The following is a 17393-nucleotide window of genomic DNA, read 5'->3' as shown; positions in this document are numbered from 1 at the left end:
GGGGCCGCGCCTCCCTTGCTCTCCCCTTTTCTCCCCTCCTCTCCTGTCCCCCGGCCTCGCCGCCGTCCCGCACGCAGCCGCCTCCCGCGGCGCCGGCACCGGGCTGCAGCTGGCGGGCGGCGGCATCTCGGGGCGCCCCCGGCCGCTCCCCTGTCGTACCTGCAGCCCTCCCGCCACTCCCCCTCGTTGCTTCTCTTCTCTTCCCGTTTCCTGGGTATTGGGGGGTTGCTTTTATTTGCTTCTTGTCTTCCTCCATCCTCTTTTTTTTTTTTCTTTCTTTTTTTTTTTTTTTTTTTTCTTTCCCTTTGGACCCTCTTCATCTAGTGGCTCTTAATTTCTTGGTTTCTTCTGATTTTTCTGTTTGGACTTTGCCTTGTCATGTCAAGATGGAAGTCAGGCATGACTGGCTTTCCTCATCCCCCCATGAGGGCTTCGAGCAGATGAGGCTGAAGAGCAGACCCAGGGAGCCGTCACCGAGCCTCACGAGAGTAGGTGCGAACTTCTACAGCACTGTCAAGCAGCAGGACTACAGTGCCAGCGTCTGGCTGAGGAGGAAAGACAAACTGGAGCACGTAAGCCAGCTTCTATTTCCCTCCTTTTATTATTTTTTGTCTTTATACACCTCTGTGTAGCCTCTCTGTTAAACTGCTACCAGCTTGGACTCCAGAAGTGTTGCTCCAGTGATTGGGCATGACGTTGTCCAAATGGTAGAGAAAGGAGCTTCTTAGAGGTCCCAGACTGGTCAAATCTGAGGCAAACTGGATGGCAGTATTGTTCCCAAACCACATGGAAGTTTTTTCCTAACTGGAAATATTTTTGAATGTTCTTGGCTTATTCATACTTCTGTTCCCACAAATTCAGCACTGATGTGGGAGGAGAAATATTGGGATGGTGCAGATGGAGGTTAGAGCACTTATCTCACAGTGATTATAATGTAGTTCTAAAATTGCCAGAAGAAAATAGGTTTTTCAAAATTTTAGCTGTGTTTTTGTATTTTTTTCTCCTTCATGGGACTCTGAAAATATTCAGTCTATAAGGGATATAGGAGATTTCCTTCAAGACATCTATTTCTGCAGCAACAATACATGACTTAACTGTGTTTGGGACCACAGATGAACTGATACTGTGGGTGGTTGTAGTGAATATTTTATAAGAATTTAAGGTGCTTCTAAGTATTCCTGTCTCATATGATGTCTGAAAGCATTTTTCATGTTACTTTTAACAACAAGGAAATGTGTTGAGATGACCTGCATATCGTCTAAGAGTTTTCTGAGTAGCTTATGAGGTGAATTCCATTGTTACAGTGCAATCAAATCAGGGAAGTAGCTGCACATCTGCAGGGATGCAAAAGAATGTAGATGGGGTTTGCATAATGCAACAGTCTGCCATCCTTTATATTAGTGAATAATTTGCAATCACAGTCACATTGACTTCAAGTTGCACAGAAAAATATTTCCTGTGATGCTGCCACCTGAAGTCTCTTCAGGTAGAAATGATCTTGAAACAAGGATAAATTGCCTTTATTGTGTGAAAAATCTAGATGGCATGGTATAATCCTTTGAAGATGAACCCTGAAACAAAACAAAACAGGAAAAAAACAAAACAAAAAAAAAACAACTATCAACTGGTTGATAGAGCATCATCCTCCCTTTCTACCAACCTGCAGAATATCTTTTCCATGCTAGCGAAATCTTAAACTTGAGTTGTTTACGCTTCTGGGGAAATGACAAGAAGTGATGAACTATTGGAAATGCCATGTTTTGAATTTTGAGAAAGGTATTGAATCCTATCTGCCTTCCCACACACGTTTTTGTGGTTCTTCACGCTAACAACAAAGCTTCACAGTAGTAAGCTTGTAAGCAGAGTATTCTCCTATTGTGAATCAAAAAGAAAGGTCAGTGCCTTATCTCAGTATGGCTGATGGCTAAAACACAGGAGACACAGAAATCTGACCTCTGGCTTTTGTAACAGGGCTTTGCTACATTTTGATATGTGTCAGCAAATGAATGATTATTAATTGGGGGTGGTGGTGAATAATCTGTCAAATGTGATAGCTAAATGCTGCTCAGGTAGCTGAATACTAGCACGTTCAAATATCTGCATTTGAAATCGTACAATGATATTTATAATGGACAAAGAAAACAGATGTTAACTTGTTTGAGGATGACAAAGTGCAAAACCTTTATTTTGGATGTTGGGATTCCCCCCTCTCCCACCCCCTCTCCACCCACTCCCCATTTTTGGATAAAGTCAGTATTTTGATGTCACAGTAGTAATCTTGAATAACCCTGCAGTATTGGTGTGATTTTTTTTTTTTTTTTTTTTAATCACTGTGGTATGAATGCATGTTCTTCTGGGAATTTCCCTCTCATTTGATCCAGTTATTTTTATTCGCAGAGCCTACTTGAACAATGCAAAGAAAAAAAACAATGGAGCACAGATATTTCTTGCTTGCAATGAAGTATTTATTTCATTGGCGTTTATTGTGAATACCCTGCAGTACGTTAGATGTTCCAATTGTATCTATGTGAAAATGCTGTTGTGATTTAAGGTAACTGCATTACTCACGAGTACTGTAACAGACAGTCTGTTAAATACATTCCCTTTATGAATGTAAATAAAATATGTATTAATTTATAGGCTACATTTTGCTTATACAATTTTGTTGCAAGGTTGTTTTCCATTTTCAGACAAATCTTTAAGGGCTTTTTTGTGTTTTCCTGATAGTTATTTTTTACACACCACTCTTCTAGTCCGGCAGACAAACCTATTAATTAGAGATGCATTGTTCTCAGTGGTGTAGTCATTAACATATGTGAGCTTATGGCCAATATTGGATGATGTACAAACTTCATGAGATAAATGGCAAACATGAAAAACTTTTAATTGCAGCCCCCTGCCATCCTCTTCCCTCCTCCTCAAGTTAATTACATTATTTGTTACCTACAAAGAAAATCAATACTCAAGGAGTGAGCATTCATATAGGCACTAATTTTTCTGAAACTATGTAGCATGATATTTATAATGACATAATGGCAGATATAGGCAGGAGTGTATACAGTGCGTCAAGATGTATGCGTGAACTGACTTTGAAGTTTTATATATGTGCTCTTTAGGCCTTCTAGACAGTTTTTTTGTTTTGTTTTGTTTTCTTCATAGAAATCTTCTTAAATTGACTTTAGTGTGATTGTAATACGGATAAAGGTGTGCCAGTATGTTTTGTATGCTATTTCCAGTAAATTTTGGTAGACCACAGTAGATATAATATTGATTTTTGTTGAAGTGATTAGCGTGACTTATTCATGTGAGACATTTCTTATTAATTCATATATAGCTCATAAGTAGAGGGACTGAAAAATATTTTCTGAAGTCAATTTTCATGACGGTGCCTGTGTGTGTATACGTATAAACCTCAAATAAATAGTTTGTTGTAGATTTCTAAGCTTAAGAAAGTTGTCATGTTATGTTTTTGTTTTTGTTTTTTTCCCCCTGCTTTTTTAACAAATCTGAATTTGAAGAGTGTGGTAAAGAGGTTCAAAATTCAGCTGTTGCCATAATGCTTAGACGCTAAAAGCCAAGAAGTTGAGATGAACAAATACGATACAGTTTCTTAATAGTTCTATGGTTAATTATTGACTGACCACAGAGGAAGCCAGAAGCTGGAATGTATTGCTGGCGTCTTGTTAATTGATTGTTCATCAAATGATCTTAATATAGTATTTCCTTTCTGGTTAAAAGTTTATGTGGGTTATCTTTTTGCAAGTGACAGTAACACAATTTGTACTGTGCAGGATCTGAATGCAATTCACTCATTTTCTCTTGTGAACTCAAATGCTATCTTTGAGATTAAGTGGGACTGCCCATGAGGCGTTTGTGCTGAACTGGTGCCTCTGTGTATGTGTGGTGTAGCTGATGGTTCAAAGGGTTGTAATTCCTCAGTTTAATAGAGGAACTAATTATAGGTCTGAGGAACTTTGTTGCAGGTGTGACCAGGGTGATGTTGCAACCATTCAGCTGATGTTCCCACAGTATCTGCTTCAGCTGGTTCCTAATACCTTCTGGAGAAGTTGTTTGCCCACTTCTGGAAGTGATTGGAGTGAAATTGGTGTATGAAAAACCATCTCCTTTGCAGAGTGTTTTTTTTTTTCTTCTCTCTTTGTCTGGTGTTGCATTTTTAATCAAAAGTGACTTGGGTAAAAGGGGAAAGAGTACAATGGAGAGGAAGAGTAGAAGAGTGGCTAACAAGCCTTTAGCTGGTGGGAGTTGCCTATGTCTGATTTAATTTACAGCTGTTCTCCATCATATCTGTGCATCCTTCAATAATGGCAAATACTGTATAGCTACTTTTCTAGTACCTCAGTAAAAGAGGTACTAAATACCCTCAATTTTTAAAGAAAATTTAATTCTAAATAGTAACAAATGAAAACAAAAATTGAACAGATTTTGTAAGCTACAACAGATGCTTCAAGCATATACTTCTTTTTTTATTACACAGGTATTTCTTCTCAACTATGTAGTTATTCAATCTTTTTCTAACTTCCAATTTTACTTGTTTACTCAATTGTGCTTTAAAAAAAAAAAAAAGATTTTAAAACCTGGCTTTTATGAATTGGATTCAAGATGATACATTATTGGGAGGCATGTTATAAGAGTTGTATTTCCATGAGATCATCAATCTGTTACATTTAATAATGTCATAAAGAGGTAACATTATTGATAGTTCTTGCATCATCTCTTCTCTTTACTTAAATTCTAATCAATGGCAAAAGCAATGCTGGAATTTTCAGATTCTAAGTACTCCTGCTGCTGTGAGAGCTGACTTGGCCGGTTGATGTTATGCAGCTGATCAGCTCACCACTGTGCCTTTGGTGGCATCGCTACCCAGAGCAAAGAGGTAATGAGGCTGAGACAATGCTGTATGGCAACAGAGGCAGGTATCCAATGTGGAAATATTAGGCCTGAAACAATTCACAATGATGCTTTTCAGTCATGCCTGTGGTATTTCCCAGAGCTTCATGACCAAATCAAAAATGAAATACATCCTAGGGATGGTGGAAAATATCACATGCACAGCAATAACTGTAACATGTAAATGGAGAAGGTGAACGTGGTTAACATAGTGAAGCAAGTTAACATGAGTATGACACAAAGCCAAGCCAAATCACTTTAACCTAAGGGAGAATAATCAAGGGATCTGAATCAGAATTCAATAACTGTTCAACATGCTCCCAAAACAGCCTCTGTCTTGCTGTGAATGCAAATAGACTTTTGTTGTTGTTGTTGTTGTTTGAGTTAAATGAATTAAGAGTCTCCTGCATTAGGCAGGAATAAAGAATGGAATAATATCAAATTGCAAGAAGAATGGAGTATACCATACGTGAAAGTGCATAAATGGGTACTATTCAGAGGGTTCAAAAGAGTTGGTTTCCAGCATTGAGAACTTTTTCATGGCGTGGTCGCAGATAATAATTCCAAATACATATCTGGGTCTGGAGAGGGATATCTGAATCTAGATTTCACTGTTAAAATCAGGGGAAGTTCATTAAGTAGGGTGATTTTGGCTCTTTCTCAACATAAGTCTGACATTCATAAATGCCTGCCTGCAACAGTGGTACTAGTATGCGTTGAGGTCCCTGCTGAAGTAGTAGCATGCAGTTGGCTTTCCCGCTGACAGACTGACTGGAGAGGTTCTGTTAAAATGTTGTTTTCCTTGAAGGTGTCTCTTGTAATGTTTTGTAGGCAAACATAATTAGAGAAAAAGTAATGTTCAGAAAAGTGGGGGAAACAGGACCAAAAATACTTGAAACAGTGTGGGGAAAGTACTAAGAGTTTTAGGGTATAGAATGTAGAACAGTTTGTTTTTAAAATAGCATGGGGAATTTATAGTGGCATCTGGAGATTTGGAGAGGAAAGAATAACTTTAGTCACCAAAGTAATTTCATATTGAAAAGATAGAAAATATTATACCCAATAGTTCATGTTTCTCTTTGTGGTTGTGGTGAGTTAACCCTGGATGGCTGCTAGATGCCTGCCAAGATGCTCTCCTACTCCCTTTAATAGGACAGGGGGAGAAAATAAGATTAAAAAGCATGTGGGTCAAAGTAAAGACAGGGAGTTCACTTACCAAAATATTACCATGGGCAAAACAGACTCAGGGAAAACTAATTCATTGCCAACTAAAAATAGTGAGAAACAAGGACAAGTCTAAAAACACCTTCCCATGCTTCCTTCTTTCCTGGGGTCAACTTCACTCCTTTGTTCCTGACTCTTACACCTCTTCCTTGTCCTGCCCCCAGCCAGTGGCACAGGGGAATACAGAACAAGAGTTGTGGCTGGTTCACAGCACTTCCTCAGCCGCTCCTTCGTCCTCATACTTTTCCCCTGCTCCAGCATGGGGTCTCTTCCACAGAGTGTAGTACTTCACAAACTTCTCTGACGTGGAACCTTCCCAAGGGCTGCAGTTCTTCAAGAATTGCACTAGTGTGGGTCTCTCCATGATGTAAAGTCCTTCAGAAATGGACCGATCCAGCATGGTTCCCCTACAGGCTGCAATTCCTGCCAGATGATCTCCTCCAGCACAGGCTTTCCTCCACCAGCCACAGCTCCTGCCAGGAGCCTGCTCCAGCATAGGCTCTTCATGGGCTGCAGCTTCCTTCAAGGAACATCCACCTGCTGCAGATGTGGATGGATATCTGCTCTGACATGGTCCTCTCCATGCGTGCAGGGGAGTCTCTGTTCCAGCACCTGTGGTGCCTCCTCCTTCCACCTCTAACGTCGATGTCTGCAGGGCCTTTTCTATCACATTTTTCTCACTCCTCTCTCAGTTGTTTTGCACTTTCTTTAATTTCCTAGAGCTGCTGTCTGCTTTGCTGATAGATGCTGCAGAGCACAGCTGACTTGTTTTTGGAGCCAGCTGGAACTAGCCGTGTTTGACATGGGGCAGCCCTTGGTCTCTTCTCAAATAGGCCACTGCTGCAGCCCCCACACTACCAGAACCTTGCTGCAATAAACCCAGTACATTAGCCTTAGAAGTTACTCTTCTGTCATACCAGAAAAAAACTTTTGACATTGCATTAAGCTAATGCGTTGTTTCTGATGAATTCAGCATCAGTCATTCGGAAACTCTAAACTGTCCAAGCTAAAATTAAAACATCTGAGGCATGTAGTTACTGTAGCAGGCTTAATTTATAGTGTTTGGCCTTGTGTTGTTGCATAAGAAAACAACACTTGAAGTTTCAAAACTGCATTTAAAATTGATTTATATATGCATATATACATTTAATTAAATTCATTTAAGTGTTCTTAGAAATTGCTTTTCAAATTTCTGAACAAAAGATGTAAAGCTTAGGCTATGGTTATTTCAGATGCTAAATTCTCTGAAGATATGGGAAAATGGTTTTCATTGCTATACCTTTCCTAATACTACCAGTGTTAAGGAAAATCCAAATTACTTTTTTGCTACTGTCATCCTTTTCATCAAAGCTGACCATCCTTTTGAAACAGCAGCTCCAGAAGCTTGCGACCTAAGCTCCTTGTCTACTACGCAACCAAATACTTTATAGTCTTCAGAGGGTGGGTCTTGTTAGCAGGGCATTGACCATAACACTTCTGAAGATAGCATAGGTGCTTAAGACACTAAGAAAATTATCCTTAGTGAATATCTCTTCACAAATGCAATCACTTCAATGATTGTGATAGATGCCAGAAGGAACTAGTGCCTGTGGCAGAATGTATGTCTAGCTTAGGCCTCCCATTCCAGAACAAGGCATGCTAAAATACTCCAGTGATAATCCTTTTCCCAGTCTATCCAAAGACAGAAACATCACACCAACTCATGTTGAATTGACAAACTCAGTGACAAACTCAGCTTCAAACCCATTCAAGATGGGAAGTCATATTCTTGATCATTCCCAATAAAGAAATACTAAATAACAGCTGTTAGAAAAAGTAATAGCAATTTTCCAGTCTACAGTCATTAGAAGAGTGTCACCAATGTGTAATCTGACCAGATAATCAAGTTGTTTGAAATCTATTCTTTGCTGATTCTGAGAAGCAGAATAGGAGAATACTTGAGGATATATCTAGACTAGCCAGCAGGTGTATGCTAGAATCTATCTTCTACTCAGCCAAATGAGGGACCTGTGCTGCTGCTTACTTGTGACACTGTATGTCCAGGTTTCCAGGATGGAAACCATTATTCACTTTGAATAATGAAGTGAATACGTACCTAGGTGTTACCTTAGCTGGTGGGGATGCAATTGAGCCATTTACTGAGAACTCAGGCACACCTGTACAGGCACCAGATTTAGGTGCTATAAAGGAAGCAAGTTAGCCTGCTGTTCTCTCAAAGTAACCTACAGAGTGGGTTTACTGTGACTATATGGCTACTGTACTGTACCTTTGTGGGCAACAGGGCCACTCAGTCAAAAGTGACAAAATCTGTGCAAGGAGTTACAACCTCAGGTTCATGAGGAGGAAGAGAAGTAATGAATGATACCCTAGTACAACTGAAGCGAATTAATTTAATCTGACATTAATTTTTATTAGTTTGCGAACCTATTTCATTTTTTTTGGATATTTATCTATCAAAACATCCTCTTATTTTTTTTTTTGTTTGTTTGTTTGCTCCTCGGAATTCTTTTACTTTTATAAATACATAGGATTTGGATATTTTTAAAGGGATTTAGGTTATTTGTTTTGATCAGTGCATTGCATAATTTGGCTATATAGGTAATATCTTGTCCTAGACAGAGAAATATCTGTGGTATTTTTAGCAGTGCTTCATTGGCTCATGCTTTGAAGACAGACACAAATTTACCTATTCTCCCATGGGGTGTTCATAGGTGAATACAGCTGTACATCTTATTTTTCTTATTAACACCAAGAATTTCAAAAAGCTTTGCTAGTTCTATTTCTGATTACATGATGTCAACATAATCAGCAGCTTGTTTTACCATTTATATAGTTGTTGCTGCTTATAAATAGTAGTCACCCTATTTTGTTGCTATTTGTATTTCACTATTTACAGTTGTAATAAAATGTTTAATGGAATAAAAAAGAGCTAATGTATTTGAGAATTGCTACTAATAAAGCAAATAGTGACTCAGATAATGCCTGCCATTCTGATAAATTAGATAGGCTGGATTTCCCCAAGGCATTTTAAACTGTTTGGAGCAGAACCAAATGTAGAGCAGTGCTGAGCAGGGGACTTTGGCAGTGACTGGTTGTAAGACTATCAGCCACCAGTTTAACTTTCATGATCCTGTTGTTAGCCCACTAAAGGCATATTTACTTGTGGTAATACTCTAACAGTTCTGTAAATGTTAGTATATCATAAAAAGCCTATCATAATGAGAAGATGTGCATTTGTTTTGAAATGTGGAAGAGTAAGAATTGGTAATGTCATTGGCACTTCCAGCCACATAGTGGTTTTAGTGTTACAGAAACTGTGCTGCTGCCCATTAAGTTCCATGTCTGATCCGTTTCTAGGCAGGAGTTTTTTTGGTAAGGGTGTATGCATTATATGTGCTGAACAAACTTCAGGCAGGCAGTACTTCAGCTGAGGCTACCTACTGAACTATGTTACAGGTGGCAGTGATTTGAGCCCTAGTTCTCAGTGCTGTTTGTGCAATTCTGCTTGATTTTGTTCTAAAGTCACCGCAAAGTATCCATCGTCTTTGCTGCTACACTCTTCAGTAGCATATTAGCTCCTTGAGAGAAGACTATGGATCAGCTCAGCTGTTACGAGTTTAGGGCAAAAAATGAAAGTCCAATCGTGGTATGCAAGGTAGATAAAGGAAAAGTCTGTCTCCAAGTCCTCATCTCTTCTTGAGCCTTAACTCTCTGCATTGTCAGGCTAGTTGCTGGATACCTTATATAAAACACTGCTGTTAGCACAGGGGAAAATCCTTGACAGGCTATGAAAAGGACAGGAGGGATCCCAATACAACAGATGGCATGTAGGAAACTGTAAGATCTATGTGAGTATGCAAAAAATGAGATAAATGGTGGGCAACTTGATCCAAGTCCTCCTTAAGGTGTTTGATAATGGGGAGTACAGGAAAGAAGCTAGGTGCATTTGAAACTTTCAATTGGCTGCAAGGAATAATGAATGGATACCTAAGAAAGACTAAGAAAAACAAGGCTACTTGTGAAACAATATCTTTGCTCCCCATTACAATGCTTCTGTTTCTCATAGGGAAGTGTGGGTGAAAAAATGCCCATCACGCTTAAAACAAACAAACACACAAATCTAAACTGAAATATGATCTCAATTTAATGATAGCAGGGATCATCTGTTTTGCGCTTATTTATGTGGAAATATGCACCTGCTTTAATGATAATTAAAAAACCCTGTCTTCTGGAAAATGAGTGAGGTAAGCAAATAGAAGAATGTTTGTAGATGTAACTGGTAGCTACCACAAAGACTCTTGTCAAGTTCTGCTGTTTCCACATGGTTGTTTATTTGGGGAAGACCCATGATCATCTAGGAAGTTTTATTTGTGGGACACACACACACAAAAAAAGGTGAACAGATAACCTATAGAAATTCTGCAATAGCATCTTTCCCATGGTTTTCTTGTGGTTGCTGTCAGAAGTTGGCCTGTGGTGAGCCACTTCATGGGCAGTGACGATATAGTGTAAGTTGGGCTGGGAAGATGAGTAGAATGGAATAAGATAGGGTTGAAGATCTGTAGGTTTACTCTAGTACCTGAACAGCCCTGCGTGCCTGTGCAGTATGATGGGTTGACATTTTCTGCCTTTATAAATGGAAATTGATGTGCTTTTGTAACCCTGTGCTGCTCGTTCACTGTTACCTTCTGGAATAAAGTGCTTCAAAGGTTTTCAGCAAATGGCTTGGCTGACATAGCCATCATGCTTGTTCCTTTCTTTGTCTAACCTAGCATGTCAAGTAACTTCTTCCGAAGTTAAGAAACTGGTTTATGGCCTGTAGTGTAGTGTGTCTGGCATGCCTTTGTTATTAGCATTCATTGAACTTCCTACTGACCTTTATGATCTTTTGATGACTTACAGAAAAATCAGTTTACCTAGTTTGTCAACAGGATTCATAATGGTAACTTCTGGTAGTATAGTGAGCTTATCCTCCCCATCATTTAGAGATAGATACTGTTTAAAGTATTTGCTAAACTGTGCTATTTATCCATGTATCTCTTCCTGGAAAACCAGCATGTTTTGTGAAGAGTGAACTTCTGCTTGCTAGATAGAAAGTCGTTTGCAGTCAAGCATACAGTCCTGTGTCTAAGTGCTGCTAAAAACAATGTGATGAAGTATTTCCTGTGCTTCCTCTATTGCATCTGTGATCTTTAGATCCCCAAGAAGATGCATCTTCACATTACGTGAATAGAGATTACAGTCACTGTGGTTGGTGCAGCTGATAAGGTGGTTCAAAGGAAACACAATTTAAAAATGAATGGCTTAAGAAAACATTAAAGAACACCAGTGAATGAAAGTCCAACAATTTTAAAATAATTTCCAATTTTAAACTTTATTTGGAGTGGTATGTTTGTAGAATGTGACTTACACCAAATGTACGATGCTGAAGGCTGGTGCCTATTTGGGATGCTGTAAGCGTAAAAAGATCATCAATATACCAAATGCTGTTTCAGGCTCTTATAGTGGGTATGATTTATTGTTTGAATAACAACAGCAATTCCTTTGGGTATAGCAAGAAACAATCATTTAAGTGTTTTTGAAAATGGTACCCTTTTAAACAATGCAATTTCCTTTGTCAATGTAAGCTGTTGTCTCTGCGGAGTTTGCTCTCAATTCCCTCTTGGGCATGTGGCAGGCAGATAGCACCTAGCCCTTTGTGTTGTTTTATCCTATTTTATGCAGTATGGTTTTGAGTTTTGTTCTCATTGTTTGGTTACATCAAACTCCTGCAGAAAGCTGGAATGTGCTAGCCTGTGCTCCCTGGCTGTGTGGTACGTGGTCTCAATGTGTGTTAGCCTAAATCAGTTTCATTCTGCAACCACATGACAGTTAAACCTTAGACTTCTGGAAATAAAAATTCTGAAAAATATATATATACTTCTTTAATTTGTGAAGCTTGTCTGTATTAGGGCTGTTCCTGTCTGGCTTTAAGTAATTGTTGCTTCTTAGCCAGTTTTAAAAATCTGTCACACTGCACAGCTGCTTCCCTTTTTACTTCTCCAAGGGTGGATTTACCTACCCAAACCAAGACCTTTATTTTTATTTTTCTATGATTTTGTCTCATCAGTTCTTCCACAATGCTTGATTTTTATTTAATTTCCTAGTTCAAGCCCCGCTGCACAATCCCCCTGAATTTCTCTGGCAAATCCACAGCCCTATTTCCTAACCCACAGCATACTCTGTCCTGTGGTGGGTCTTGTGCGTGGAACTCCCAGGGAAGATATGAAGAGTGCAATATACTTAGGATTTGCAAAACAGTGTTCTCTTCTAAGGTTTATATCTAACTTCTGTACTGGCAGGATAACGCTTTCTGAAGATCTAAAGTGATGTAAGCTTATAAATCTGGAGTATGTACTTCTGAAAACCCTGAATTTACAATGAAAACAGAAGGTTTGAGTTATGTGACAACCTCGCTAAGGCTGTCTATAGATCTAATAATTTGAAAGGCAATGATTACACTAAGTCTTTGCCACCAGTATCACTGTTGTGCCAACCAACAGTGAGTTCTTTTAGAACCTCCTCCTTAAATTAAATGAGCACTTGGATGTCTTCAGTGTGCAGGAATACAAGCAACTGTACCATTGTGCCTTGAAAGGAATGAGAAAGCTGCTTCTCAATATTATGGAATCTGTCTCCAAAGAGATCACAAGCTTTTTATTTTTCAGAAATAGATAAGAGTGCATCTTCTGAAGTTAGCTTGTGCAGGTAGCAAATGGGATTTTCTCTGATCTAGGGAGCAGTTTGAAGCAGGTATAGAAGTGCTCTTGTTATGGCAGTGGCACTGTATATTAATACTTTCTGATTTACAGGCCGGAATGCGTAAGAAACACCTGAGGTCTTTTAAATTTTCGTGGTTTTGCTCTTAGGTTACCACTGTATGTTGTGGATTTGTGTGTGTGTGTTGTCTTGTTGTTTTTAAATACATTCTTTATGTAAGAGTTTTTGTAGTAGTAGAATTTATGAAAGACACCAAGATTCCTTCATATTTGGACTGTAGCTGAGTCATTGCTTTTTATGATTTCTTTTTGAGAAGTCTTTCCCCACCAGCTATTTGTGATTTTTAGTTTTGTTTTTTTTTTTTTTTTTAATAGTTAGCAGTCAAACATTTTTCATAAGAAACTTTACAAATAGTTGTTGCTTTGTTTATTCACTTTATGTTTCTGTTTGGTATTGAGTGTTCTCAGGGTATTTCTGGACATCATTAATTTTTGATAACATCTGGCTAATTTCTTCAGGCTCCGAGCACAAGAGTTCCAACTTGAGTGGAATAGCATGGTGAGGAACCAGCTACCAATGGGCACTTGATTATTGCCATTATAACTGAAACACCTTCCCAAAATATCATTCCAGATAACAATTGTATGTCTAGTTAGATACATCATGATTATTATGTAATTTAAAACCAACATAACCACTGATAGCAAGCTCTCTTTTGTGAGTTTTATTGGATATATAGTAGGTTGTTTTAGCTCTACTTAATTAACTTTAATTAAGTGTATATATATGTGTATGCTTTTGGCTGGTGAGATTAGTACTGTAACTGATTGGTTTGTTTATTTGTATTTATTGCTTGTTTACCAGGCGTTGAGTTGTTTTTGCTTTTAAAGTCTTGGCAGCAGCATGAAGGCAGTCATATTATATTGTCTTGGCTGCTTTGCTTTGAGAGCAACTGAGCCATGAAGCCTGGAGAAGCTTTTAGGGTAGAGATGGGGACAAGAAGAGAAAGAGAGGAATGGGGGAGCTTGAAGAAAAATGTAGCCTGGAAGATTTCTGAAAGAAGCAGAGGAGCTGTTTGTAGTAAGATGATGGTAGAAAAATAGAAGCTCTTTCAGGGCCTCAGGAAGGAAAACATGAGATTGTCCAACTCAGTTTTATTGCGCTGTTGGGCTGAAGTGTGAAATCTGAGGAAAGAAACAGCCCTGAAAGATGGTAGGACCTAATCAGCTTTGAGATTTGGGTTCTGTATTAGCACAGCATTTTTCATAGTATTTAGAAAGATGCTTTTTTTTTTTTTTTTTTTTTTTTTCTGGTTTTGGCATATTCACTTTAGGACAGTGATTCACCTGAAAGCTCTGGCTGAAACAAAGCTCTGTCATCAGTGTCCACAAACAAACTGGCCAAATGTGGTAGCAAGAGGTACAGGAATGTTTATGTGGTTTTGTTGCACTTCTTAGGTATAATAAATTAAAGCATATTTGAACCACTGACTACAGTTTCTGCCTGGGACATGTGAAATCACTGCCTCATTTAACCAGCTTCTGTTAGATTTAAGCAAGGATTATGGAAGCTACACAGATTTCCCCAAAAGGGAATACGAAGTGTTTAGTCTGAACATGGGCCACTCTTGCTTTTGAAAAGCTGGAGGTATTCTAATTGTTACTGAATTTTGTCAAAGTTGTCAGCTCAAGTGAGGCTGCATTACAAGTTGGTAATTTTTATTGTTTTTAAATTCTTATTTATTTGCAAATCATTATGAATAACTGGAGAGAAATAATGCTCTGTTATCATCTTGTTTTTTTAAATGTATGCTATCAGAAGAGAAGTCACACCGCAATGTCTAGATGGCTATACTAATACCTTTGACAAACACCTTTGTAAATGTACACTTGCACAAATATTCCTGAAGTGAGCTTTTTTTCAAGCAAGCAAGAAAAAAAATCCCACTCCAAATGGCTGTATCTGTGGATATCACCTGAAAACAGAGTTAAAAATTATTTTTAATTGTTGTTTTTGAAATGTAACAGGCTTGCCTGATTTGTTTCAATATACTTATTCTGAAATGCAAGTGTCTTTTTTAAATTTTTATTTTTGCAGTTCTTATTCCAGATAAATATGCAATTGATTTGTGTAAAGATTCAAGCAGGTTTTATACTCGTTGGCAAAGGAAAACTACCTTGATGGTAGACTACTTTCCTGGGGATTTGAAGCCAAAACTATGGAAATTAAATAGTTTTTGCTTATCCAGTGCACATTTTACCTATTTATCTATAAGGATTATAAGGGAGACTATCAAGAAACCTTGCTAATGTCAAGCTATGCAATGTAGTTTGCTCTCCTCTTTTGCACAGAGCTAGTCATCTCACACAGAAGGCAATCGTGTTAATCAGGTTAGTACTAGAGAAAGGAAGTGGATGTAAATCTCTCCCTTGTAGCTGTCCTTTACTGCATCTGGCTATCGCCTTCACAGGTTGACTCCAAGATAAACTGCCTGCAGTTTGTCTGTTACTCTGATGGAGAGACTTTAGGCTGTATTTGAAATTAATTTATTTTTGTAGTAGAGATAAGAGTATCTAACAATAGCAGTGCTACTTTGAGTCTCAAGATGTTGCTTGTTTCCTTATCTGCCAGAAGTTTCTTCTGTTGCAAAGTTAGCTTGGCTTAATTTCCTTGAAGCTTGCCCAGGAAAATGGCTACTCTTTCAAAGAGGGGTGGAGCTGAGCTGAGAAAAGGAAATGCTGTCAAATTTAAATTTCATTTTGTGCTTGTATCTGGTTTCTAAACTGGGTCTCCAAAAGTTGACTTAACCTAAAGACGTGTTAACCTAAAGATGGGCATAGGCAGGGAATGAGATCTTAGGACAGTGACTTACTTCTTGATTTAAAGATAAAGTGAAATCAGGCTTTGTGTTTTCCATATGACCTTGGGCAAGATATCATACCCTTGCCGCAATGGGTAGGTATCTCTGCATGTGTAATGGACTAAGAGCATTACTCAGCTTTTTACAAGGGTTGTGAGGATGTGTCCAGCGTAGCTGATAAAGTCTATGTATAGACAAGTTGCGAGCCATGTGAATACTTCAGGTAGTATAAGATTTTTCATATCAGCTTTTCAGAGTAGATGGTACATTGACAACTTTATATGCAATTCTATGCATGTCTCATCTTCGATGGCAGGTTGATATTGAGAAACAATGCCAAGCTTCCAGAGTTGTCTGCCACCTTTCTTGTTTGCTTCTAGTAATCATGTGGCCAGAGGCTGAGCTGATCAACTTTCTGAATTTACAGGAAAATCACATACCTGTCCTCCCAAACGGAATTACTAATTTTCTTTCAGATAAATGGGCTGATCCAGAAATGCTGCTGTAGCATGAGCCAAATTTGATGTAGAGGAAGGAGTAGGAATGGGAGAAGAGGAGGGGAGCCAATCAGAAACTTCCCTCTTTAGTGGCTGCTATACTCCTGGGTTGGTTGAAATATAGTAAAATAGCATCTTTAGGAATGCATTTGACTTCATAATGACCTCTTATTCTTTCTAGGTCTCTGTCTCTTTCAGGCTAGGAACACAGGTGCCTGGGGTCCAAGGTTGCAGGCTGTTGCAATACACAATTATATTTGCTTCTATTGCTATAGATTGCTTAAATTACCTGTAGGTTTGTTTAATGTGAATGTCAACATTAACCATTTTCCAGCTGTCTTTTTGAAAGTAAAATTCTATTTATCCAATTCAAAAGCATTACATAGACAATATTGCCCAAAACAATGAGACTAGATTATTTCTATAGACCAGCCTGCTGCTGCCTAGGTAAGGCTCCAACTTGTTTTTGGATTTAGAAGATGGCTCCTTGCTTTCTTGCAGAACGTGGAATCAAGAGCACTTGAGTCCTGTGTTTTTTGTTTGTTTGTTTTGAAAGACAGTATTAATTTGAACAAATACTAATAAAATCTTTAGAGAACCTTAATTTGACTTCATCTTCGGATATTTTTTTTTTTTTTTTGTCTTCAGTCTCCTAACATACCAATTTACTTCTTCTTTCTTCAAAGAAAGGGTGAAACTTCAAGATGCATGTGTTACTGGATTTATTGGATTAACCTTGTATTACTAATACAAATTCCTGATGTTGCTGACCCGTCACTTCATTTCCCACAGAAAGTGCTTATTTGGCATCTCTATGGGGTGTGCTTATTAAAACAGACACACAACACATACGTTGCAGTAACTTTTACAGCAGTTTTTATTCTTTGTATATTCTGGGTTGGCCCTAGCTGCTTAGAGCAAATTAAGAGGCTTATCCTCAAATATTGGAAAAACAATGCAAGGTGTTACTGGAGACAGTGAAATAAAAGAATTATGTCAAGAAACATGAATCTGCTGCCACAGTGAATGTTCTAAAAAATGCTTCCGTGATGTGTAGTCTTCATAGTACTAAATGGAAAAGATTATGTAGAAATGAAAAATGGTAAGTTCAGCCAGCCTGATCTGCTGGCTGTAACTATTAAGAG

General features: G+C 38.4%; 1 protein-coding gene across 1 annotated transcript in view; it reads left to right on the top strand.

Moving 5' to 3' along the window:
• Nucleotides 1-386: 386 nt before the first annotated feature.
• PLD5 (phospholipase D family member 5) overlaps nt 387-17393 on the top strand; it is a gene marked incomplete at both ends in the record, with an annotated part of 170899 nt that continues 153892 nt past the window's right edge. Inside the window, one exon of the mRNA XM_084284035.1 lies at nt 387-572. Coding sequence (XP_084140161.1) covers nt 387-572 — 186 coding nt within the window. The remainder of the gene's footprint in view (nt 573-17393) is intronic.

The sequence above is a fragment of the Netta rufina genome (genome assembly GCF_964035555.1).
Source record: "Netta rufina genome assembly, chromosome: 3".
Classification (NCBI taxonomy): Eukaryota; Metazoa; Chordata; class Aves; order Anseriformes; family Anatidae; genus Netta; species Netta rufina.
Note: the sequence above shows the minus strand (reverse complement) of the source record. Positions and strands in the feature narration are given on the sequence as shown.